Below are 27,185 nucleotides of genomic sequence, written 5' to 3' on the forward strand. Positions count from 1 at the left end.
TGATAGAGTGTGTATTCAAAGCAGTCGGACAGGTATATGTTAGTAGACAAAACTACGAACCTATTTCTCATATTGTAATTTAAAGGCAAAGTAGGCTAATAAGAACAATATCTAATTCAGTTTCCTAACCCAATGAGTGTGACACTGAAGTGGCTGAATTGTTCAATAAACCTTTCAGTAGTGTACTATCTGCAGAGTAGTAGGCATGGTGAGGTGCAGAGAAGATGCAGAAGTAAATGTTCAGAATGTTTTTGAATACAGGGAATTCTGGACACCAGGGAAATGATGTGTTGTGGTTTGAGTATGTAATATCCTACATAAGCATAAGTGTATGATTTGACTAGCCTTGGGCAAAGATACTGTCTTAAATGCAACAATTGTGCTTCCTTGTCAAGATGGAATATACCCCTGTAAACTGCAAGCCAGAATAAATGTTTCTTCCCCTTTATTTGCTCTTTTATCAGATAGTTTTTATTATAGCAATGAGAAAATTAATTTGTACATAAAACTGGTACAGAGAAGTGGGGGAATTTGTTGTCAATATTTTGATGCAGTTATTTAGCATTTGGAATTGTTCTGCAAGAGAAATGTAGAAAACCTTAAAACTTTGGCCTAGCAATGCTCCTGACTTTATGGTTGCATATTGGATGATGATAAGGCCTAGAGAAATGTAGATCCTGTATGCCTCAGCTCATAATATTTCAAGAGTGAGAAATGATTCTATAGAGATCTGGGGACTGGCCATTCAGGTTATATTCTGGCAAAGGATCAGACAGACTTCTGCCCAAGTCCTTGGAACACCAATGATTCTGAACTTAATAGTAATGGATTAACTAGTGTGTTTGGCAGGTGAAATTGTAAATCAGGATAATATTCATTTTTTGACCTCATTATCACCAATCTTATCAAAGTCTATGATGGAAAAGATCAGCAAATTGCAGAGAGGAAGATGTTTAAGTGGGCAATTTGTTGAGAAAAAGCATCCCAACAAGGTTAATGTTCCAGCCAACTCATATGCTAAATTCAGCCCTATGATTGTTAGAGAAACCTCCCATTTATAATGACAGTAAGCCTGGCACCCAAGGCCAACCTATCAAAGCACCGATTTGTGAAAAAAAAAATTATTTTGAAAGAGAGATGTAACTCAGGATGCCACAGGTTTTTAATTCCTTGAAGGTGTCTCTCTAGGGACAAGACACAGAGGCTGCTCCAACTGTGGTACAAGAGGACCAAGTTCTAACCAGAGCTGGCAGTAGAACATGGTTGCAGAATTTTCTAGTTTACATAGTACTAACTTTGCAGTATGAAACATGCAATATGGGGAGAGGAAGCAACAGAGTTTTTCACCATGGTTCCATAAGTCCACTGAGGATGAGTCCTTTGTGAAAAGCAAGGAGTTCATGCGAGGTGACCATGAGTATCCACTGTGTGAAACTAAGAAAGTGAAACCTAATTTTCAACTGAGACTCCAGAATGTTGGAGATGCCAGCACTGTGAGACATTTGCTGAGGAAAACTGAGTGCATGAAGTTAAACCAGCCAAAGGGAGACCAGTGTGTCCTGTAGGCACCAGATCTTATCTAAGTCCTGAGGAGCCCAGATGAATCTATGCTGAGCCCTACATGTCCAATATAGAGCCATAGGATTTAATGCTTTTTTTCTCCTGAATTTCATCTATACTTTAATTTGAGTATTCCTTGGGATGCTCCATCCCCCATTTGTGTTTATGTGTTGCAAATATGCCAGCTGTGTTTTTGATTGTACAGTGGCTCACTTTAGTGACTGCATTGAGTCTCAGAAGAGACTTTGGGCTTGTGAGCAGTATTGGGACTGATAATGACTCTGAGTGGTTCGGGAGTTAGAATGAATGTGTTTTGCACCTTGATACGTCCTGTGCAGGCTAGAGTGTAATGTTCTGGATTATGATGAAATGTGCTCTGGAGGCTTCTGTGAACTGTTCACTCCAGGAGGGCTGTTTGGGAAAGCTGTCAGCGCACTAGTAGGATGCTCACTAGCAGTGGCAACCATCATTCCCAGTTATGCTTGCTGTTCATGCACTACTTTGTGCCGGAGGTTCCAATGTAGCCGGTCAATGTATTGCTCCTTCTACAATCCGTCTGAAGCATGATAGAATGTATGCCTTCAGACTAATCCAGAAGAAAGCCTTTCTTCATTAAGTTGTTTCCTCTCGGGGGTTTTTGTCACAGCAATAAAATAGTAACTAATGTAAAGTATAATATGATGGAGACTGCAAAAGAAAAAATGACAGTCTTTAGAAACACAGGCAAAACACTGTCAGGAAAGGAAAAAACACGTAGTGTTTAACCATTTAAAGAAAACACAAACACCATGGCATACTGGTGTATGTCTTTAATCCCAGTACTCAGAAGGCAGAAATCTCTGTGAGTTCATGATCTGCCAGAGCTACATGGGTTCCAGGCCAGCCATGACCAAATGATGAGACCCTGTTTTGTTTTGTTTTTTAAAATGACTTTGCAAACAAGTATGTCCACTCCTCTTCTCTGTCTCACTTTTGGGTAGGCACTAAGCATTGTACTATTTCATCATACAGACCTATGTTTGGTTTATGTAACCTGAATAGATATAAAGGTGTTAAATCATACACAAATATAAATTAATGTTGAAAAAATGAGCCACTTCTGAAGATAAAGTTGTATCAGCCAAAATAAGACAACTACAATGAAGAGAAGCAAAGATGAGTTGGTGAGTTGTGGAGTTAGCATGTACAGAATATGCAATTCAAATGATTTCTTCTGATGTTTTGGTGCTGTGAACCTGAGAGATGGAGCATGCTTGGAAGGGAATAGAGTAATGACAGATTCTCACTTTGATGAATCTCCCTTTGGGGACAATGACAGAATCCAGACTTTAGATCAGAAGTTCTAGGATTCTATGTTTATCATTTGAGTGAAATGTGTTTCTGCTCAACCAACAGTACTGAGAAGTCATATCAAACCATCTACACTAGATCAATTTGATTACAATTTGTGATATTTTAGAACCAAATGAAGGGTAGATATTGGCTTCTGGCCGTGTTTCTAGGGACAAGAATGTATCAAGGGGCTGAATTTTTTAAAGTGGTTTCCTGTTTGAATCAAGACAAAAATACTGCATATAGAACAGGTCTACACTTCTACTTGTATATACTTAGATACTAGTCCTAGATAGAGAGGGATGTTGTGTTCAACATATTAATGAAATAATATCAAATGAAAAGAATGGGGACTGCAAATCTAGTGATTATTTAAAGTGAGGCATAGGAAGCAGTATATAGTTAGCTAGCATTCATTTTGAATTCATGTTGAAGGAACTTGAATGATTTTACTTATATTCAAACAAATCGGTCATTTCAGCATCTTAGACTTTGGGAAGCAGAAGGCTGTACTAGAATTGTGATAACCAGCTTCACCTCACTCAACCCCATAATTATCAGTATCAAATTTATGTCATTATAATGTTATGTCTTCAGGAACTGTTAGCATTTTTATGAAAACAATGTGAATTTTAATATATCTGAATTTGGGCAATTACTTAGGAAAATGCCAACATGGATTAAAATATTATGTGAAAGCCATATGTTACATCAGAAAAAAATTACAATATTTATTTTGTAGTAATGTGATGAATGACAACATAACAGTTTCCCATGAGAATTTGGAAACTGTATATTTCATAGAGTGTGCTCTAACTGTATATGTGGCATTCCAGTTCAATAGTCATCCTTGGTGACAGATCACTGTATATTTCCTGTGATGCCATTCCTATAACATCTTTGTGCTTATTAAACTGCAGGACAAAGACAATACCATGAAAACATTTGGTGTATAATAAAATGGACTCCCATAAATATATGTCTTCAGACTATTTCCATCAGCTTGCACAGAAGCAGTAAACTCACAGGCTTCTGGTTTTGTCCTGTGTTCAGGGGCACATTTTCTGCATCACTCAGCACAACTAAGTGGTCTTGGTGCCTTTGCTCACCATATTTTGTTTGATAGACTCATCATCTGCTTCTGAAAACCATGCCTAAAATTTAGTTAAGACTTTGTCCTGAGCTGGGCAATCGTGGTAAACACCTTTGATCCCAGCACTTGGGAGGCAGAGGCAGGCGGATCTCTGTGAGTTCAAGGCCAGCCTGGTCTACAGAGACAGTTCCAGGACAGCCAGGATGGTTACACAAACCCTGTCTTGAAAAACAAAAAACAAAAGATAAAGAACAAAAGCCCTTGCCCTGAGTTTTGTTGTTGTTGTTGTTGTTGTTGTTGTTGTTGTTGTTGTTGTTGGTTTTTGGTTTTTTTGTTTACTCATTATTTTTGTCATTTTGCTTTCCTAACCTGAGAACGAGAACACTGAAGATGCCGAGCATACACAGCTGATGAACAAATCTACGTGGTTTATAATTTCCCAGGCTAACCACTAGAACTCCATTCCCTAATAGATATTTGTGAAATCCTGGTTTACTTTGTTCTTTCTATAACTTATCATACACAATTTTTTCTTTTTCTTTTTCTTTCTTTTTTTAGTATTTCAAAAGGAATCCCCTACTCAGTTCAAGGTAACATTTTTTAGATTGTTGCTACTATGATTAACTCCAGGATCCATGGAATAAAGACTGATCACTACATTTCTCGTCAATAACCTTACAGCCCATTATTGAAGTGGAATATTCACATTTAAACCCAGCAATAGAAAAGATGACTGGAAGAACATGTCAGCCAGGTAATTTGTGTCGACAATCACCAAAAAAAGAAGTTTAAGTATATAAAACATTTACCATGTGCTCATTCCTCATTTTTTGGTCCCTCAAATCTGAAATAAGACTTCGACATTAATAACTCATATGCTCTTGCTGGGAAAATTATTCAAAAAATGTATTAACAATCACCAAGAATAGAAGTTTAAGATATGTTTAAGATATGTAGAACATTTACCATGTGCTTATTCCTCATTCTTTGTTCCCTCAAATCTGAAATAAGACTTTGACATTAATAACTCACATGCCCTTGCTGGAAAAATTGTTCAAAAGACACAGTTAACACACTACTGAGAAAAAGTACATGAAATTTAACCTTTGTCTTAGTGAATTCAACATGTGTGTCTCTGCACCCTACAGTTCACACTTGGGAAGCTCTGTACCTCTTAGGGATTCACACTGGCTGGTTATTAAAGAGTGAGTCTTTCCCAAAGTTGGTAAACAGTCACTGGGGAATTGGGTACCATTGAGCATGCCCATATTTCCTGAGATGTGTACTTTTCTTTTCTCTGCTCTTTTCTGCAAGCTATATTTTTAGTTTCAGCATTATGAACAAGAACGTGCAATGTCTGTGTTTAATGAATGGTTGTTAAATCCTCAGACCACCTTGGAATTCTCCAATAGCTCTTTCCACTAGAGAAGGGTGACATCCTAAACAAATAACCTAAGCGTGTTATGTAGGACAGAACCCATGAGACAGGGAACTGAGCACACTTGGTGAGGTTTAGCACATTGTGTAAGCACCTGTTGCCTGATTTCATATGCTTTTTTAATTGATTAGCAGTGTGTAGTCTTCCAAGGCTCCAGGTTCATATACACTGGTACACTTAGTAAATTTCATTTTCCTGCCTATTTGATTGCTGAATACTTCTGGAAACAGTCTCTCAATCAAGCCTGTGCCATCTTATTTTCAACTCTTGTTACAATTTTACCCTATGACATATCTGTACATTCTGCTAACATTTCTCTTCTACTGCATCACACAGACTACAGTGTGGCCACCAGGCACTTTAAACTGTTAATCTCTAAGTACTTATAAGTTATTTATAATGCTTTAGCAACTTGAATTTGGCCTAACTCTTAGACTTTAGTTGTTCATCTGCCTTACATTTTTTTGTATTCTCAAACTGGTATCAACTCTCCTCTCTAACTGACATATTTTTAAAATGACCAGTCTCTCCATCTGTATCTGAACTCTTTCTTGTTTTCCCATTTTTACACCCTTCTATGCACCCAACCTCACTGTTGTGTCTCAATCCAGACTTACTTGATGGAAATCCATCCCTGGATCCTCTTAGTGGCTGGATATAAACCTGGTCTCTAGCATGCAGGGGGATTTTATTAAATAATTCTAGGTGAAATTTGACTGTTTTTAATACAAAGATTGTTTGAGAGCCTCTGTGTTTAATCCATTAGCTACGCTGTGAAATAATCAGTTAAAATATTTAAAAAATGTTCAGAAGGGATACTGATAAAGAACTCCAAATAGAGATGTGTATATTCCTAGAAAAACATAGCCAATGATGGAGATTTCCCCTAGTTGACAGAGTCTTCACAAGGAAAATAAGGATGCCTGGAAAGAGAACAAAAGATACTCAGATATATTTGTGTTTACAGATGATGGACAAAATCAACAGTAGCTTTGAGATGTAGTAGTTCACTGTGTATGTTAACACTTCAGTGAATTTTTTTTTAATTTTTTGGCAAATAAAACATTTATTTTATAAAGAAACATTTATATTATGCTCATTTTATATTTTTATTTATTTTATAAATATTTATTTATAAAACAAAAACTAAAAATCATGAAAACTAGACAGGTTTTTCAAACTAAAGCTCAACAAAGAAAGCTGAGAGCTACACTCTACCATGAATCTATTGAATTTAATAGATGTCTATGGAACTTCGCTTCCAACAGATACATAATACGTATTCTCTTCAACAGCCAAAAGAGCCTTCTCTAAATTTCATCACAATGTAATCCATGAGGCAAGTTGTAACAAACACAAATAACTAATGTGATTTCTCATATTGTATCAGATAATAGTGAGATAAAAGTAGGAATTAGTGGAAAGAGAAACCACAGAAAACAAATGAGTATTTGGAGGCTCAAGAATGAATTTTGGAATGAATAGGGCCATTAAAGAAATCAGAGAGGAAATTAAAACATTCCTAGAGTTGAACAGAATGTAGAGCACAGTTTGTTAGAACCCCCGGGATATGCCTAAGGCAGCTTGAAGAGAAAAGTTTATGGCTCTCTATACTTACATTAAAAACTTAGAGATATCAATTAAATGGCCTAGATATCTGCCTTAAGGAACCAGAAAAACAAGAACAAGCCATATCTAACTGCATTGATTGAAGAAACAATAAAGAGTGGGGCAGAAAGTAATGAAATAGAAACTAAAGAAAAAACACACAGACTCGATCAAAGAGTTGTTTTTTAGGAAATCTAAGCAGGAACACAAATTCCCAAGTCAAACCACACAAAGGAAAGAAAAACCACAAGCTCACAGAATTCGAGATGAAAAGGTAGATTTTGCAGAAAAGTTTCAAAGAATCATTGTAAATTTAGAATTAGAAATATCAGAAATGGGGCTGTAGAGAAGGCTCAGTGGTTAGGAGCATTGGCTGCTCTTCCAGAGGACCCTGGTTTGATTCCCAGCACCCACATGGCATCTCACAACTGTCTGTAACTCCAGGGGATCTGACACCCACACATAAAATAAGTCAAATTATTTTTAAAATATTAGAAATCTAGAAGCAAAGTATACATTCCTAAAGTATACACGCCACACCTAACTTAAATCAGGATGAGATAAACAATATAAAAAAAAAAAAAAAACAAAACAAAACATTTGACTCAATGAGACCAAAACACTCAAACTATCTCTAGAGAGAAAAGCTCAGGGTTGTATGGACTCAGGGCCAATTTTTTTGCAAATTTTTAAGGATGAGATAGTATTCCTCAAATAGCTACACAAAAGGTAGATTGTATTTTGGTGTAACTTCTTATGGTCTTAGAGGGGGAAATAGGAAGTTTTATTCATTTCTAGCTTTCTTAAGATAGAAGCCTAAGCCAGCCTGGGATACCAAACAAGCTCCAGGAAAGGCGCAAAGCTACATAGAGAAACCCTGTCTTGAAAAAAAAAAAAAAAGATAGAAGCCTAATAACAGAATTAGGCCTCAGGAAACTGAAGAAACCTTGAGTCAGCTACCATGAAGAGAGTACTAGGAATAAATAGAAACATAATTTAAAAAAACACTTGTTAGTTATTACACTTATTTCAGTGGTGTTTTAAAAATTTGTACCTGACTGTTTCTTCTTCTGTGTTAAGTGTATTAATTTTTAGGTGAACACACAAAATTCTTCAATTCTCTGAACCTGGTGCATTCTCCTGACTGTCTTGAGGAATATATTTAAGTCTTATGTGATCTCAAGTATCTCATGAAATGCTAAAACTTCAGCTAAAGATTTAGAGTACTTGGAAGTATTTTTTAGGAAAATAAGTCTTAAATTTTAGTTTAACTGTATCTAAACACTTCTCTGAATCTCTATGTAATACTTTGTCAGTATGATTCACTGTATTACAGTTAAAACTGGTTAAATATCTTTGTTTCTCACCAGCTACAAACACAGAAATGGCATTAACAGAAGAGCCTAGGAGGAGCGCTAAGAAGGACAAAGTTCCGTCTTTGGTATGGAAAACTCCAACTGAAGATGTTCGTCTAATACTGTTTCATTGTCTAACTAGAAATCATAAGACAGTAAAATTACATGTGCGGTTTTCTTATAAAATAATTGGTCACAATTATTTAATTTTGAAAGTATCTTTACCTTTATAATTGGCTAATACTCTTGTGTATCAATTGTATGGATAATTATTATTGTTCATTTGGTGATTTAATATCATGCTATGTATTTTAATTATCATTTCTATGACAGTAGTGAGGTATTGTTGGTGTCTTACTGTCAGCACAAAGTGAGAAATACATTTTTACTAATTTTTGTGGCAGTAATAGTAGATTTTGATGAGTCCTTCTACCTGGTTAATGAAATGGCCTGTTAATACTGCATTAAATTGTGAATCCTTTGGCTGTAGATGAGAGTTTAACATATATGATGTGGTGATTTTAATTTAACAAACTTACAAACGAATTTTATCATAATGGGGGTATTATTTGTGTGTTGGATATGTACAATGTATGTTTTCATTTTTATACTAGTAACAAATAATCTTTTTTGTTTGTTTGTTTGGTATTTTTGTTTTTTGTATTTTTTCTTCATTTTTCTTTATTGAGGAATTTTCTACTGACTCTACATACCACCCACAGATCCCATCTCCTCCCTCCTCCCACCCCCAACCCTCTCTCCCAAGCCACCCCACATCCCCACATCCCCCAAATCAAGGTCTCCCATGGGGAGTCAGCAGAGCCCCGGCACACTCAGCTTAGGCAGCTCCAAGCCCTTTGGGGGCCCAGTGCCGATGGTGTGACGCCTTGAACAAATAATCTTAAATGCATCTTTTTGACATATTTTGGACAACTACTCATATCTATGGTTGCCTTAATGTTGACTTACACTGTCAATGGCCATATAAAGAAAAAAGTTAGAATGCAATTAGGGAGCATGCCTGAAGTTTTCTACTGAAATTGTGGATTCTGATGAAATGCTTCCCTTACTTGGCCATCTCACTGCTTTGCAATGCGGAACTCTGATCTTCCTAGAATAAAGAAGGATATTCGACTCATTTGTTTTTGAACTTTTTTAAAGTTTTATTGTGAGTTTAAATAATTATTTTAAAAATCAGGTAAATGATAAAATCATATATATTTTACAGACCCAATATACCACACTATTTTGATACCCAACTTTATTTTTTTTATTTTTTTATTATTATTATATTTGTGTTTTAATTTTACACATCAGCCATGGGTTCCCCTGTCCTCCCCCCTCCCGCCTCCACCCTCACCTTTCTCCCAGCCCCTCCACTCCATTCCCATCTCCTCCAGGGCCAAGACTTCCCCTGGAGATTCATTTAAACATGGTGGATTCAGTATAGGCAGGTCCTGTCCCCTCCTTCCAGGCTGAGCAAAGTGTCCCTGGGTAAGCCCAAGGTTCCAAACAGCCAGCTCATGCACTAAGGACAGGTCCTGGTCCCACAGCCTGGATGCCTCCCAAACAGTTCAAGCTATTCAATTGTCTCACTTATCCAGAGGGCCTGATCTAGCTGGGGGCTCCACAGCTTTTGGTTCATAATTCATGTGCTTCCATTCGTTTGGCTGTTTGTCACTGTGCTTTGTCCAATCTTGGTCTCAACAATTCACGCTCTTACAGTACCTCCTCTTTCTCGACAATTGGATACCTGGAGCTCCACCTGGGGCCTGGCTGAGGATCTCTGCATCCACTTCCATCAGTTATTGGATGAGAGTTCGAGCATGACTGTTAGGGTGTTTGGCCATCTGATCAGACTAGGTCAGATCAGGCTTTCTCTCAACCATTGCCAGCAGTCTACAGAGGATGTATCATTGTGGATTTCTGGGGACCCCTCGAGCACTCTGCCTATTCCTGTTCTCATGTGGTCAACTCATTTTTAATATTAATTTTTCAGATTGTCTCTGCAACTCCTTCAACAAAAGAGGACCAAAAACACTTAGCTGCAACTGTGGATCAAAGAAAAAAAGACTATACTAGTCTAGAAATGAATGGTAAAATCTTTATTTTATGTGTAGCCCCTTTGAAGAAATAGTTACATAAATCAAAACAATACCAGTAGATAGAGATATTTGTGTATATCTGTCATACAGTAGATTAAGTAGCCATAAGAATAATATCTCCAAATGTGAAATGGAATGTACCACCGAAGCAGTCAAATTGTTCGATAAATTACAAGGTCATGGTAATGGAAGAGTAATAAAACCTCACAGAGTGTAGGGGACACGGGAATAATGGATGAGAAAACCATCAAGTACCAAAAAAGAAAAAGAAAACAGGGAAGAAGTGTATATTTGATTCTATTAAAATAATGAAATTCTTTAGAAAATGAAGATAGGGTACTATAAGATTCAGAGAAGATAATTGATCTTCTGATAGGTAATGTTGTCAAGAAAGTAAAAGCACATTTCCCATTGTCTTTTCTTCTTTCCTTCAGGGAAGTTATTAAGAATTGTAATATCCCATCCTGTTGACCAGTGTTTGATTTTCTTGTGATATGTAGAAACACAAGTGATCAATTATATATGAACATTAATTAATGTCTAGCAGGGATTATTTCTCAGAAGAGTGTCATATAGGCCCAAATAAGGGAACTGAGAAAGAGAAAGCCACAGGGCAAGTAGTCAAGTAAACCATGGACACATAAAAATCCACTTAGAAATATATTAGTTTTCCTGCCCCTTAATGATTTGAGTATGATGAAGAAGACTAGATTTGAAAGGGAGAAATCGAATATATAAAATCAAGAACATTGGGTTTAAGGAGAAATACTAGATTCAAAGAAAATTAAATTGGGATAGCATTGACCATAGAGACTCAAATTTGATTATCATTTGAAGAGGACAGAATTCTCATTATGATTTACCAGCTCCTGGTTTCTGTATTTGTCCTTTGGTGGTCAAGATGGTTCTTGTCAATCAACCATATACTATGAAGGGTAGTTATCAGAGATCTATATAAAAGATCCATTGGATATCTTGAAGCACAACAGAACCAAAGAGGTAACTACTGATTTGGATACAGATTTTTTTCCTAGGGATATCTTAGTTAGAGCTCCTATTGCTATGAGGAGACATCATGACCATGGCAACTCTTATAAAGGAAAAACATTTAATGGGGTGGCTTACATTTTCAGAGATTTAGTGCATTATGATCATGGAGCAATATCATAGCAGCATACAGGCAGACATGATGCTGGGAAAGGGAGCTGAGAGTCCTACATTTGACCTGCAGGCAACAGGAAGTGGTCTGGGACACTGGGCATGGCTTGAGCATATATAAGACCTCAGAGCCCACCCTTACAGTGACACACTTCCTCCAACAAGGCCATACCTCTTCCAACAGAGCCATATCTCCTAATAGTGCCACTCCCTATGAGTTTATGGGGGGCAATTACATTCAAACCACCACAAGGGGGAAGAAAAGCTACAATGAAATGAAGAGCAAAAATAATTTTTTTAGACTTTGCATGCCAATTCCCTCGGTTATTAAATGGTTGTATATTCTAAATCTGTAATTCTTAGATGTGAGTATTCTATTGGGAATATGTAAGCAATATAATATGCTCAGATGATGGCCAATCATCTAGTCTATTTGTTTCAACATTGCACACACAAACAATGCCCATGCTTTACCAATGTGCTTTTTATCCCCAGCCCTCCTCATCCTTCCTCTGGAGCTCCTTACACCCAAGAAGGGGAGGTTTGAGATAAATTATCTAATTGTGTTACAACCACACAGAAAGGTGTGACACAAGAGACTAAGCTTCACATTTGGTGAAGTTGAACACATTACTTGTTTTATTTCTCATCTTATTTCAGATAGCTTTTTGAGTAATAATTGGAGACTAGCCTTTCTGGGTCCCACATGTTATGCATGTATTCATTTAGTAACAATTCGATTTTTGCTAATGGGAAATTGACAGTTCTCAGTCCTGAATATTTCTGGAAGCGGTCTTTAATTTCAAGCCAGAATCTTGTTTTTAACTTCTGTCATAAGTGAACTCATCCTCTGATGATTGTGCATGTGCTGCCACTGCTCCTTCTTCGACCACACACTATGTCTTTTGGCAATTTTTAACGTTTTTGTCTCTAGGGACCTATTTTACTCTTTCTCTGAGAAGCAGTGTTTTGATCATATTCATCCTCTTTTCTCTACTCTTCCCAGGTCCAGTCCCTTCCCCACTCACACACTTTGTATGCTTTTTAAACCTATCAAGTCCAGTTTATGTTGCCCAGTCATTCTTGAATGTGTGTTTTTCCACTGGAACATGATCAGCTCACTACTGTATTTCAGTTACTTTTCCTTAAATGCATCCATTTATCAGCAGAGCCAGGGAAAGAAGGAACATCGAGAGAGGAGCAGGGAGAGCATGATAACCATGGAAAAGCTCAGTCATCGGTATGTTAAATATTTTACTTGAAGGTTCTCTTTTATCCTATTTTGTTTTGTTGAACATACTCAGGAAAGTCTATTTTGATTTGAATTCTTTATGATACTATGAACTTTATACATAGTGAGGTTCAGGTAACAACTTCCAGAAAGATATTTGGTAACAGAGTTAAGATGCTATTTAGTTTTAAATATATGAGGACTCTAAGAATATCCTCAGAATAGTACTAACTTGTGACTATTTATTAGTGTTTTATGTGTGCAATGTTTTCATTTTTTAATTATCAGCATAAATAGTCTTCAATGTTTCTTTATTAGTTAGCATGTGTTGGCAACCACTGTTCTACAAAAATGTTTCTTCTGACTTTCTTTCTTTTTCTTTTTCTTTTTTTTAAGACAAGGTTTCTCTGTGTAGTTTTGGTGCCTGCCCTGGATCTCACTCTGTAAACCAGATTGGCCTCAAACTCTTGGAGATCTTCCTGGCTTTGCCTCCCAAGTGCAGGGTGGTGGTGTGTGCCACCACTGCCCAGCTTCTTCTGACTTTCTATACTTGTTGTTTTTAATAAGTGATCATAAGAAGGCAAACATAAGACTTTAGTTTGATAATGTGTGTGAGGTTCTCTCTAAATGGCATGGGATCCAGTGCTTCCCTTAAGAACAAGGATAGTGCTGTTGAAATGAAGAACGCAAATAGTCTTAGAACTTGTAAGAATATTTCTTTCAACTTATTTCATACTAATTTTAACAGATTGCCTCTGAGCATATTTCACAGAAGCAGGATGTGATTACTTTTACTGTGACTACAGATCAAAGAAGACAAACTAAGCCAACCACGGTAATCAAAGGTAAGATCTATATTTTATAAATACCCATTGAAGTAATCTTAAGCAAATCACAAGAACAAATACATGTCAGTGGACAATGACGTACACTTGTAGTAATACATAGCAGCATTGACATCGCATCTATGACTGGCCTCAATAGGCACCCATACACACATGACATACTCTCAGACAGACACATACATGCAGACATAAATAAAAAGAAAATCTTACAGTTCACATATATGAAATAAAAATAAAAATTTTAAAGGATTTTGAAAAGAAATAGAAATAAATATAATCATACCATAACCAAATTTCATTGTTTTTCTACCTATTCATTAAGTTATTCCACATTATCTCCATATAACTCATATTATTTTAACTATTTCAATTCTAGTGGGATGTCATTCCAAACAAATAATTTTGAAAACTAATGGCAAATAAAAATATCTTGTACAAAATTAAATCTTCAACTAAACATTAAGTATGATTGAACCTATACTTTATAAAAATAAAAAGATGGTGCTTATAACTAGCTTTAATTATTTCTATTTCAATAAAACACATTCATATTATCTGCCATTTAGTAATAATTTATTTCACTCAAATATATACATTTGTCTACAGGTCCATGCAAAGAAGAGATAGCAACAGAAGATGAAAAAAAGTGTGATAGCCATGAAAGTGTACAGTCCTTGGTACGTAATAATTTAAACAGAAAGATTTAACGCAGTTTTAACAAGATACTATATGCAAATAAAATTACATATCAGATTATCTTGTAGGACAAGTGATCATATTTTAATATTTAGTATTAAAATATTTTGGCTCCTTAATATCCTTAAGAGTCTGCATGAGTTTGGTGCTAAATATCATCTTTCCGTTTCTTGCCAAATTTCTTCCTGGAAGTTACCCAAGCACCTGATTGTATAAATTGAATAATATGACCAATAGTTAAGATGTAAATAAGTATTTTAAATTTTAACGTTTTATCTTGTGATGTGTGGGTGGGTGTGGAAAGGGTGGGCAAGGAGGGGGGAATGAGAGAATACAAATGTGTACCAGGTGCACATGCACGTGAATGCAGAGGTTAGAGGTCAATGTCTGAGTCCTTATTCTATTGCTGTACACAGTATTTATTGAGACAAGGTCTCTAACAGAACATGATCTCATCAATTGGCTAGAATGCTCCCAGGACTCAACAGTAGAAACATGCCACCATGCTTGACTTATTTATGTGGGTGCTGATTCAAAGCCTCATTCTTCTTCTATAGACACTTAACCAACAAAAATGTCATCCCAGCTACTAGCATTTGAAACTGCAAAGAAGACATAGGTGGTACCCTTACAATTGTATTAGCATTAAAGGATGATCATTCCCACTCAGCTAAATAGATTTATATTTCCAGATTTCCAGTCAGTATTTTCAAACTTAAAAGTTGAATCCTTTCTTTATGATCTCTATATGACTTTTATGTGTCCATTGATGGAGAAAGTAGACTCATATGGGTTACTAATTAACATACAGGGAAATTTACTTATTGGAGCATTTTTGGGTGAGCATATAAAAGATAGCTTTCTAACTTACCTTGGTATCAATGATGTAAATTGGCAAATATAAAAGTATTGTGCATTGCATTTCATGAACATTATAATGGTCTTGGCATGGGTAGCTTATATTGATGTATTTGGTAATCAGATTTATCATTTTTAAGAAACATTTAATATATATATATATGCTATAGACATATTCTAACTCTGCTTGGAGTACTCCTGAAGATAATGAAATATTTTGATATTGAATAAACTTTCATTGCATATCCACTCTGTGATAGAAAGTACACACTGAATATCCCAGGTAAGAGTCTTTGACACAGTAACAAGCTAGAGAAATTGCTGTAAATACTTGTAAGTCACATCGCATGCTTAATCTGAAGGAAACACAGGGTATTATCAATCAAAAAATCATCAATGTAGTTTGTAGTTCCTCTTATTTCTAAGTGAGAATAAAATTCTGTGATTGGGGAAGATGAACATACAAGATGTAAACTGTGTATTAATGAATGAGAACATGTCAGTCATACCAATATATAGGAGGATGACACACTGAGCAGAGGGAAACAATATTTCACAGTATTTCATCTGGCTCTTTGGATTCTGGAGAGACCTGAAACAAGAATGGGAAAAATCTTGTACTAGCCACCTTTACACTTGTAAAGAATACATAAGAAAGGATAAAGTAATGCCCAGATCATTACAACACTTGATAAAAAATAAGCATATATATGCTTCCACTCTTGTTATGGTTTGGAATTATTTTGTGAAGGTCTTCCTTAACAGATCTGTACTGTATATAATATTTTCATGCTTTTATTTTAATATAACATATACATGTATATTTTAATATTTTATCACTTTATTAAATGTTGTTATTCTAATATTTATCGATTTAGGATTTTATGTATGGGAGTATATGTAAGAGAGAGATGTATGTGCATTGTTGTATGTGTTCATATGTGCATGAATCTGGAAACAAATAGGACAGCAGAGGAGGACCTCAGGAGTCCTGAGTTGTCAAGCTGGCTACCCTCTTGATACCACGTCTCCTGTTGAGTGTGGATAAAGACAGGTTGTCAGCAAACCCCAGCGGTCCTCATGTCTTTGCTGCACACAGCACTGGATTTATAGGCATACATGACCATACCAGATTTTTTACAATTTACTGATATTTCAACATCAAAATAAGTCTTTTCCCCCAAGGCTTCTTCCCAGGCTCTGCATTTATCCCCACATCCTCCTAGGAGCCTCAAGAATTTATCCCCATTTTTAATCCACCAGAAAAAAATCTAGTACAATTTTTTCTTTGTTCTTTATCTGGCATATTATTTTTATGATGTATATCTTATTTTCCTTTCAAATAACTTTACTCATTGAAATTCCTCTAAATGATTATTACTGTATCATACTACATTACATTTTAAAACTTATTTAATATGTTAATTTTTTTTAAAAATGTATTCTCTTTGATGCATTTCCTTCTTATATTCTTCCTGCCTCCTCTTCTGCAATGTCCCCTGAACCTTGAAAGGGATTACATAGTGAGTCACTACCCCACCATTGCAACTTTTTTCTGTCATTGGTTTCTGTATTAACTATTGTCCACTGAAGTAATAACTTGGTGTAACACTACTGTATTGTATAAGCATGAATATTTAGAAGGCAGTTTAAAACTATGACTACTTAGCAAATCAGTGGTAGTAGGTTTCCCCCAAGACAAATTACCTCTCTAGCTATGAACTTTTGACCAAACCTACAGACCAAATATAAATACCTTCCTATGGAGTGAGGCAAAATCCAATCAGAAAGTGCTTGGTTACTGCTGGAAGTCTAACTCCAAATGGGTCTGATGATCTGGGACAGATACATGAAGTTAGGGCAACAAGAAACTATAACCACCTGTTTCAAACAAGTGGCCCCAGATTGCCTGGGTAGTTTTTATTTATACAGTTCCAATAGTTTGTATGATCAGCTTCTATAGAAATGATAAGATAAAAGGTAGATTTTTTGATCTACTAAAAAAAAGAGAATATGGATATGATAAGATAAAATAGAGATTATTGAGTCTACTTTTAAAAAGGAATTACTTGTTTAAATAGGATAAGTAATGATATTTTTTCTGAATTGTGAAATGTTAATGGACTAGACATCGTAATATAATTCTTGACTGTATATATTGTATATACTTATTCTTCTTTTATTAGTTATAAGCTTTTTAAAATTTTAGACAAAAAGAGAGAAATGTGATGGTATTGTATTCCCCAAAATATTGTGCACCCTAATAAACTTATCTGGGCTCAGAGAACAGAACAGCCACTAGATACAGAGGCCAGAAAATGGTGGCACTCACACCTTTAATCTTAGCCTTTTAGAGACATGGATCTCTGTGAGTTCAAGGCCACACTGGAAATAGCCAGGCATGGTGACTCACGTCTTTAATCCCAGGAAGTAAAGACAGATAGCAGAAAGGTATATGTGGCGTGAAAACCAGGAACTAGACTGGTTAAGCATTCGGGCTTTTGAAAAGCAGGTCAGCTGAGACTCATTTCGATAAGGACTCAGAGGCTTCCAGTCTGAGGAAACAGGATTAGCTGAGGTACTGGCGAGGTGAGGAAGCTGTGGCTTGTTCTGCTTCTTTGATCTTCCAGCATTCACCCCAATACCTGGCTCTGGATTTGTTTTTGTTAATAAGACCCTCTAAGATTCATGCTACAAGCTTTACAATCAAACTTATTTCCTTATATTTCTAATAATAGTTACAATAATTGCCAGTTTGTTCATTTACTGAATTCCCCTCCCATCCCCCAGCTTTCCCACTGGTAACCATTACGTATTTGATTTATAGCTCTAATGTCAGGAACATAAGCAGTGGTGCAAGAGACCAAGTTTTCTAACTAGGCACACCTACAGGTAGAACAGTGTGTCCAATTGGCAGCATTTGAGTTTACAACATCATACAAAGTGAAAGAGAGTTTTGCCTCTAATGGTTAATGTTTACCTCTAGTCAAATCTAAGTTCTCACAATTAACTCATCAGCCAAGGCTAAATCAATTCAGTCTTCATTCCGTACTACTCTATCTCTTATGGGGATATACCAGGTTTTCTCCTATCGTCCTGCAGACTACATAGCTTAAAAGCTTACTCTTAATAGTTGGCACTACTTATCTTGTTTTCCTGTCTCCTTCCTCTCAACTCCCTACAGTATTGGCACAGCTATTAGAAAGGAGGGCACTGTGGGTTTCTCTGATTCTGCTTCATCCCCTGTTCCTAGACTGTTCCCATTAACTCTTGATATCATCTGTTTATTTGCATTTCTCCTAGACTCTTGTGGTTAGAATCATTCTCTCCAGAACATCTAGGAAGATTTATAATGTCATGAACTACTGTGACTCTTTCAGGCTAGCCACAAGGTGTGTTGGAAAAGCAACATCTTGTTCTTGAGAATCCTGAAACTCATGATGACACTTGAAACATCAAAGGCATTAGAAGCTGAATCAGGCCCTTTGTATATTTTTAACAACATCTCCTCTTGCTCACCAAGAGGAGAGTCATCAGGGGGGGAGTTTTCCTAATGCAATAGCTCTGAGAAAGTGAAACTAGAGGCAGCCAGCAATATGATTTGTACAAATAAGCTGAGGAGAGCAGGTAGCACACCTGCTCCTGGGGTCATGCCCAGAATTATGCAGCAAATTATCCATGGGCCTTGCCAAAGATGGGTCAGATTCTCCAGGGCCTTGACACAGGGAGAATTTTGTTCATGCTATTCTTAGGCCTTGTCCCCCGAAGAAGTCACATGCCTCCTAGCAATACACTCAGGCAAGACACTCTAACGTCATACAATAGAAGAAAGGAAAAAAGCATGCAAGTGTGTCGGGAATAAGGGGTACAGTAGAAAAGGAAGGGAGTGAGAAAAGGAGTGAGGGGCCAAAAATACACTTATTCATTAATGTATGAAACTAACAAAATTTAAAATTTTAAAGATTTAAACATATATATTATATTTCATTGAGAAAAACAATGTATAATTTTATATTCAAAACTGTTGTTGACAAACAATGTCTATGAGTATGTTCTTTCAGCTTTACATGATTGGTTTATGTAGTACTCTACAGCTATATGAAAGTAAACATCAAGCTTTATTTAGACAACCTTATGAGGCTCTCTACTAAATATTCTGAGTTTCAATACAACCAACCCTTATTTTCCAGTGTTATTGCTTTGAAACAGGAAACTAAGCTGTCTTTTCCAGTAACACATGAGAGATCTATGTTAAGATTTTTCCTGACTCTGATTTCAACAGATCCTCTCTGAGCCTCTAGCACAACAGAAGGATGCTGTCCATTCACCAAAGATGGCAGATAGGAGAAGAGAAAATTCAGCAAGTGGGCATATGACAGGTCAGAATTCTATTTAGTTCAAAGCAATTTGGTGGAGTAATTATTCAGACTAGGAGCAACTGGTATATGCCATTAGCCAATGAAAATTATTTATTACACATACAGTGAGTTCAAATAGAACTCAAATGGTAATAAGTTTGATATCAAACTTAGCATGGACTGCAAATGGAAATGCCACTTTAAATCAATTTCAAAATATTCAGGCATCTGAGAAGCATTGAGCTATAATGGAGAGCAGTGCAAACAGGAAAATTAGTAAGAAATGCACCGAATATGAGTAGTACTAGGACAATGAAGCAGAAATTCGTGATTCTGTGTGTGAAAATAGTACTAAAAACTTGACCACTCCCAGTTCAGGAACAAAAGAAGTAGGCACTAGCTTAAGTTTCAAGTACCATAGGGGCAAAAAAAAAAATTGATTAAGTTGTAAAGAACTCAAAAGATATGCTAGTTCTAATAGAATAAATTGCCACAATCAGTGACAACTTCCCACCATGTATGAGTCTTAGGGAAGGAAAGGAGTTCACCAGAAATAGTATTTTCAGATGGAAGGACCATCACAGTCATAGATGGAGGAGGGAAAGGAAAAACAGTTTGGGTAAATAAAATGCAGGTTGTTTAAATATCAGTGCCGAGATAGAAAATGGTGTACTTAGTTAGTTTGAATGTTTCTGTGGTATTTAAAAATGTTGCCTTCATCCAAGTATTGGTGGTGTATGTCTTTAATCCCAGCAGAAAGAGGCAGGTGAACCTCTGTGAGTTCAAGGCCAGCCTGGTCTACAGAGTGAGTTCCAAGACAGCCAAGGATAGCTTAGACTACACAGAGAAACCCTGTCTCAAAAAAAAAAAAAAAAAAAAAATGTTGTCTCTAAGGGATTGTTTACTGATACCATTCTACTTCTGGACATAATACAATGCAGTGTTTCTACTTCTGAACATAACACAATGTAGTATCTGTCCAAGTGGAATATTGATGTTTGGTAATTTCCATTATCTGTTAAGTGTGCACCCAAGAAAGGGGAGTTACAGTCGAGTAAAGATCATGCTTAATCAATTTCTTTTGAAAATAAAACTTTGATATTTAATTTTTTTTGCATGTATTTATTTGTTCATTCATTTATTATACGTGTTTTTTTTGTGAGTAGCAGAGCACATGATTACAACTTGAAGGAGTCAGTTCTACTATGTTGGTTGTGGGTATCAAACTCAGGTCATTAGTATTGTCGACAGGTACCTTTAGCTACTGAGTCATCTTGGAATTCTGTGTTGTTATAAATGCTGTCATTTTATTGAACTTTCTTTGTACTTTCTTTTAAATGTTTGGGTTTTCAGCAGAACCAAACTTATATGTGACATCCGGACAAGAAGAGAACCAGGATGACAGCAGCAATAGCAGCCAGCCATTGGTGTGTAATTTTTCAATTCAAGACTCTCATTTAATGTACTTTGTTTAATAATGTAGCATAGAGCAAGTAGAATAATATTTTGTACTTCACTGCAGAATCTATAGAGATAATGTTTAATATTTAATTTGAAAAACACTGAAATATATATAAAAATTATAATCATAAAAATTTTAAGAAGTTTTTCTTTTGAAGTGAGGGGAAATTTTTTAATTTTTGCACCCTGTGTTTATGCATCCTTCCATGGTAAAGAAATATCATATTCAGATCTTTTTAATTGACATTGTGAACAATGTAACTGATAGTGACTTAGTTGTGTTTATGGTTTGGGTAATCATTCCTATCAGGTCAAATTGTACTGATTCCTATTAACATTCAGTAACTGCAATGTCAAAAATGTTGTTTTTCCTTCTTTTCAGCAGCTGACTTCAATATTTATACTATAAGAGAGTACTGAGTCAAGATCAACTCAGCTATCGAGGATAAAAAATAAATGACACCTCCAGAAAGGGACAGTTGATATTTAGATGTGAAGAATGGAATTCTAATGTACTTTATTTCAATGTGAAATTTGGGAATTTTTATCCAACTGTTGTAATCTGCTAACTGGAGTAGATATAAATACATATTAGATTTAACTCATACAGATAGCTTATATTGGTACAAAAAACCATCATAGCATATAATTTGAATTATGATGTAGGAATTTGATTTTTTTGAGGCTGAGTTGACTTTGGTCCTAAATATCTTAAAATTTGCCTATTTTCCATTTACAGAACTTTGGGTAAATGCTTAAATTCACTATAAATGCTTACTACATAAGATGCTGTATAGTAAAAATTTTTATGAGAGAACCCTTTATAGTCTTAAAGTCATATAGCTTGATTTTGGTAAATTTACACAATCAATTAATTTCATTCAAAAATTGTAAAGAGTTAAGATTGCTGTTCATGTTTTAATTCGGACTTAGGCTAAGGTAGGTTTCTCTTTTATTTCAGAGTGTTTATCAGTGTTTGGGGAGCAGATGAAGAATAAGTATGAAGCTTCAAAGTTAAATTTCACTCAGTTTCCTAGTCCGTCTTTTTGCATAGCCATGATTGCTTAAGGCTAAATTTATTTTATTTTACATTAACTGTAAATTTAGCTTTTTTAAACTTACCCTAACAATGTACTTAAGAGTCAAATCAAACTGATGGATTATAATTCCATCTTCAAAAAGAAAATGTCCCAGGAACCAGAACTAAGTAAGGGCTGTGACAGAGGTAGTGTCTGCCTATCTGGCGGTTCCACAAGTGTAAAAGGTTGTGGAACTGTTCATCAAACAAGGACAATAAAAATGGAAAATTATCACATATTCACTCGAAGAAAATGAGCATGAAAATCCACATACACTGTATTCCTGGATCACCTTCAGGCTTTTTATTTGTCTTCCAAGAAGTATATGAAATGGGCTATTAATTTAGATTAAAACCGTTATTTGTTACCAGAGCCACACAAGATCACATTCTCTAAATTGACTCTTTAACATGAAATGAAATCTTGCTAGTAAAGCAAGAGAGGACATGAATGTCTTTCTTTCTTTTTTTTTTTAACATCCCAGTTTCCCCTCCCTCCTCTCCTCTCATTCCTTTCCTCCCTCCACTGCCCCACCCCAATCTACTCCTCCTCTGCTTCTGTTCAGAAAGGGGCAGCCCCCCCCATGGGTATCATCAAAGCATATCAAGTTGCTGTAAGACTAAGCACCTCCCTTGTATTAAGGCTGGGCAAGGCAATCCAGTATGAAGATTAAGTTCCCATGAGCCAGCCAACACATTAGGGACAGTCCCTGCTGCCATTGTTAGGAGTCCCACAGATAGACCAAGCTACACATCTGTCACACATACACACATGTCTTTTTACCCTGATGTATCTTAGAGACAGTGAACACTTTACATAGAAAACAGTGATGCAAAAGAAAACCATGGGGTGAAAAATAATGACAATATTGAACACAGCAACAGGTCCTGTTAATTAAAATGATGGAAATGGAACAGGGCTCAATGACAAAGTGGATGAAACAAAGTTATTTTTATTTAAAAAGGCATCAGAATTCTGAGTAGCAAACTTCTGTTGCAGTTTAAATGGAAGAAGAAGACAGGGTGCAGCCCCAAGATGGACACAGTGGAAAAACCATCTCGTGGTCACACTGCTGCAGCTGCTGCCGCTGCAGAGGGTGGTGGTGCTGATGCACCTGCTGCTGCCATTCCTGGTAATGGTGCTAGAAATGGATTTGCCCGACAGAAGCGTTGTGGGAAGTCTGGTAACCACCAATTTCCTGTTACAACAAAACAGCATGTTGGGTAAGTACGGTAATATTTAACAGTGTATCACTGCTTTTGTCCTAAGAAACTAATTGTCACTCAGCCTGGGGTTCATGCTTAACAGATCTCCTGCTTTTGCTAAGGATGCTCAGTCTTGCACTGACATCAAAAACATGTGGTGAGACACCGTTGTTCCACACTGTCCTGAGGACTGTTTTGTTAGAAAGATAATGCAGGGCTGTAAGATGTAAGGAAGATGGTTTTCTGCTGCAGTGTTAGTAACGGAAGTTGACAAATACTTTTTGAAGGATACATTTGTAGCTGGCATCCCACAGCCTAACTTCCACCATGAGGTCCTTTGTGGGTACATGAGAACAAAGATTCTGATTTAACAGTCACATGTTTGGGTGTCAAGTTGACAAGGGATGGGGTAGTCAAAGTTATATTGTCAACTTGACAGGATGTGTAATATCAAAGAGACAACCCCTATGGGCCTGTTTGGGAAGAGTTATGTAGATTAGGTTACCAGAAACCCACCATTACTGTGGGCAACACTGTCCAGTGGGCTGGAGGGGAGAAAGTAAGCTGCTGTGAACCCTTGATCAACCCTAACTAAGTTGTTAGATACTTTATCATAGCAATAAGGGAAGAAACTTACACAATGTTCTAAACCACTGAGGGATTTTTTTTCCTGCAAACAACCAGGTAGTAAACATTTTAGTGTTTGTTGGCATTAAATTGTCTGTTACTATAGTTCAAAATCGGCTAGAGATAATAACTGAATAATGTGGATAATTTTTTTTAATCATAGTATTTTCAAGTGTCAGAACATAGTTCAGTGGTACAGTGCTTGGGGCACATGAGGCTGCCCTTTGTTCAGATACCCAACACCACAAGAAATGGTTGACAGAGAAAAAAAAAAAAAAACAGCCGGCAAACAAATGGTTAAATGCAGCCTGCAGAGACTAATTTAGTGACATTTGGCTAAGTACAAGATACTACTAATACAGTGAATTTTTGTTTATTGTAACTCTATATACATTATATTCTCCTTTGTAAACAGACTTTGTTAAGAAGCACATTATATTTCCATTGTGCTTTCATATATATTTAAAATAAGCTCAGTTTGTAAATTTAACCTATTTTATGCAGTTTTATTCTTACTATAGAATTCATATTTTAATATAAATAATTACTTTGTGTACTTATAGTTGCTAGTGAAAAGTGCCCTAGAATTATATACCTTTTTAAATGTATACTTTTTACTTTTTTTGAGATGTTCATACATGAGTACTATATTTATATTATTTCCACCCCTCTTTCTCCATGCTCCAACTCCTCCAATGTTTCCCAACTCCTCAAATTCATGATTTCTTCATGAATATATATAGTGTTCTTCACATGTACATGTGTTTACAGCTGACCATTTGGGATTGGATAGCCTATCAAGGAAATTGTACTGGAAGGAACTGATTCTCCATCTCTCATCAGCCATTAATTGGCTGTTGCCCTTCAGCTGGGCATAGTGCCCTGAGAAATACCCACCCCATTCACATTGGCATGCCAACTGCTGTGGTCATTATGCAGGTCTGGTTTGGGCAACCTTATTGAGATATCATGTATGTAGCTTCCAAGACGTGTTGAAAACACTGTCTTACAGCTTTCAACTCATCCGCTTTATCTTATGGTCTTCCTGCCTCCTCTTCCTCTTCTACAGTTTTCCCTAAGCCTTAGATGTAAGGATTGCACTGCAAATACATCAGTTGGGGGTGGGCACCTATTTTAGTGAGGGCTTTTCCTACCAAAGTGCCTCCCACAGTCAGCGTGGCCTTTCCACATCAATCAACCAGGCACTCCTGGCAATCAGGACACCTCCTCAGGCGAGGCTCCCTACTCAGTTAAGTCTAATTTGTGGCAAGTTGACATTAAAACCATCCACAATAGCACCCTATTATCTCCTAACATTCTGCATTTGGCCAGTTATGGGTCGCTGCAGTAAACTCTGTCTACTGAAAAAGAAGATTCTTTGATGAGGGATGCCAGCAGCACTTTTCTGTGGCTATAAATATTTAGAATACATTAGAAACTATGTTAGATTAGGAAAGACTCTCCTCTAGAGTCTAAAATCTCTCTAGCCAGGAATAGTTCACTAGGTTTACAGTACCAGGCATGGATAGCCTCCTATTGAACAGGCCTTATATCCAACTAGACAACTGTTAGTAAACCTCAATGTAAATGTGGCTCTATTAGACCATTAGAGAAGTCTTGCTGAAGACACTACATACTTAAGTCATAAAACATGTAGAATTCAAGCCGATACTGACTCATCCCTATTGGCTAGTTTTCATAGTGCTGGAAGGCTCTATTCACACTACCTAAATGGAAAAGTAATCATTAATTTTATCAGGCTGCAAGCCATGCGAACTACAACAATAATGACTGTCATAGCAAGATAAGCTCATTGGTTCAACAGTGGCACTGATGTTATGGGAATAACCAAACTCATTCCATTTGGATTTTAAGGTCTGCTGCATGAAATGGAACCCATAGTTGGCACCATTAGTGGAACCAAGAACTTATGGGATGGACACATTAGAGGCCCTAGAAGAGAACCTATCATTATTATTCTGCTAAATGGATAAGCTATTACACTGACACTAACTAATGAATTATCACCATACCTGTAGATTAGTATATCCCTCAGTCATTATCAGGAGAGCCTCCTCTTGCCGTACATGTGGTTAAAACAGAGATTCACAAATTGTCAGTGTGCAGAGATGGAGTGTTCAGTCCTACCTGGAACATCTATATCATACCCCTTCCCCTAATACTCGGGTGCAGAGAATAAGAGACTACAGAATGCTCAGCCCTAAATGGATACATATAAATTATTATGAGCATATATATGTATATATTGCACCCCATTCTCCCAAAGCCAGGGAATCATTATGAAAGAGAAGGTGAAGAGATAACAAAGAATATTACGGTCATCTTCAACCACATCAAAGGTCATTATAAAAGTAAAACTGTGTTCCCAAGACATTTCTTTGCCTTTTTCTTTCATGATACATGTTTTCTGTGATTTTAAATATTTCATCTAAGTCTGGCATTACTATAATCCAAAGCAAAACAAAAATAGTACCACAGATTGAATTATCAATCCTGTTTTCTTAATGTCATTTCCCAAGAGCGGTGAACTCTGGACTTTTAGTGTAGCCTTCAAGCCTAGGGTAGGGATAATCTCCTCCTGTTTTTGACTATTCTTCACTTTCAATTCCAACTTCCTGGAAAGACGTCGGTGACATAAAGTTCTGCTTTCATTATGTTCTCTGAGTAGAATCATCTTCTTGGGTTTTTGTTTGCTTTCTTGTTTGTTTTTGTATGGCTCCTCTTTTCCATGCTATCCTTCTAGACTTCCCTGTGCTCAGGCATAACTTTCACATGCCTTCTCAGATGTCATCTTGATTTCTAATAGAATTGTCATTTGAGTTTTGAACTAGGTGTTAACTTAACTTTCTTTGTATCTGACTAGTATTTCCTGCATTTTAGTTTAAAGATAAATAAAAATAGAAACAGTTTGTAGTTTTACCCAGTTTCATTACATTTTATGAGTGAATAAATGATTAATGCCTTTGAGATCCTCAGGCACATACACAGACTCCAAGGCATAACATGATTACAAATAATGAAATAAATCTTTTAAAAATTCCTGAATGTGGATGTCATGTGACTAGACACGTCCACTCCTGCCTTGTGCTTTTTCTTCGGTGATAAACTACATACATGCTCAATTATGACCATAATAAAGCTTCCCTTTTTAAAGT

The 27,185-nt window shown here is 36.4% G+C and overlaps 1 protein-coding gene across 1 annotated transcript in view; it reads left to right on the forward strand.

Annotated features, from left to right (window-relative positions):
- The first annotated feature begins 1,310 nt into the window (after window positions 1-1,310).
- LOC118581754 (ankyrin repeat domain-containing protein 26-like) overlaps window positions 1,311-27,185 on the forward strand; it is a 53,580-nt gene continuing 27,705 nt past the window's right edge. Inside the window, exons 1-6 of the mRNA XM_036184217.1 lie at window positions 1,311-1,561; window positions 4,544-4,575; window positions 8,402-8,472; window positions 13,629-13,725; window positions 14,332-14,402; window positions 23,177-23,400. Of these exons, the coding sequence (XP_036040110.1) occupies window positions 1,311-1,561; window positions 4,544-4,575; window positions 8,402-8,472; window positions 13,629-13,725; window positions 14,332-14,402; window positions 23,177-23,400 (746 nt within the window). The remainder of the gene's footprint in view (window positions 1,562-4,543; window positions 4,576-8,401; window positions 8,473-13,628; window positions 13,726-14,331; window positions 14,403-23,176; window positions 23,401-27,185) is intronic.

This window comes from Onychomys torridus, chromosome 4 (genome assembly GCF_903995425.1).
Source record: "Onychomys torridus chromosome 4, mOncTor1.1, whole genome shotgun sequence".
NCBI classification, from domain to species: Eukaryota; Metazoa; Chordata; class Mammalia; order Rodentia; family Cricetidae; genus Onychomys; species Onychomys torridus.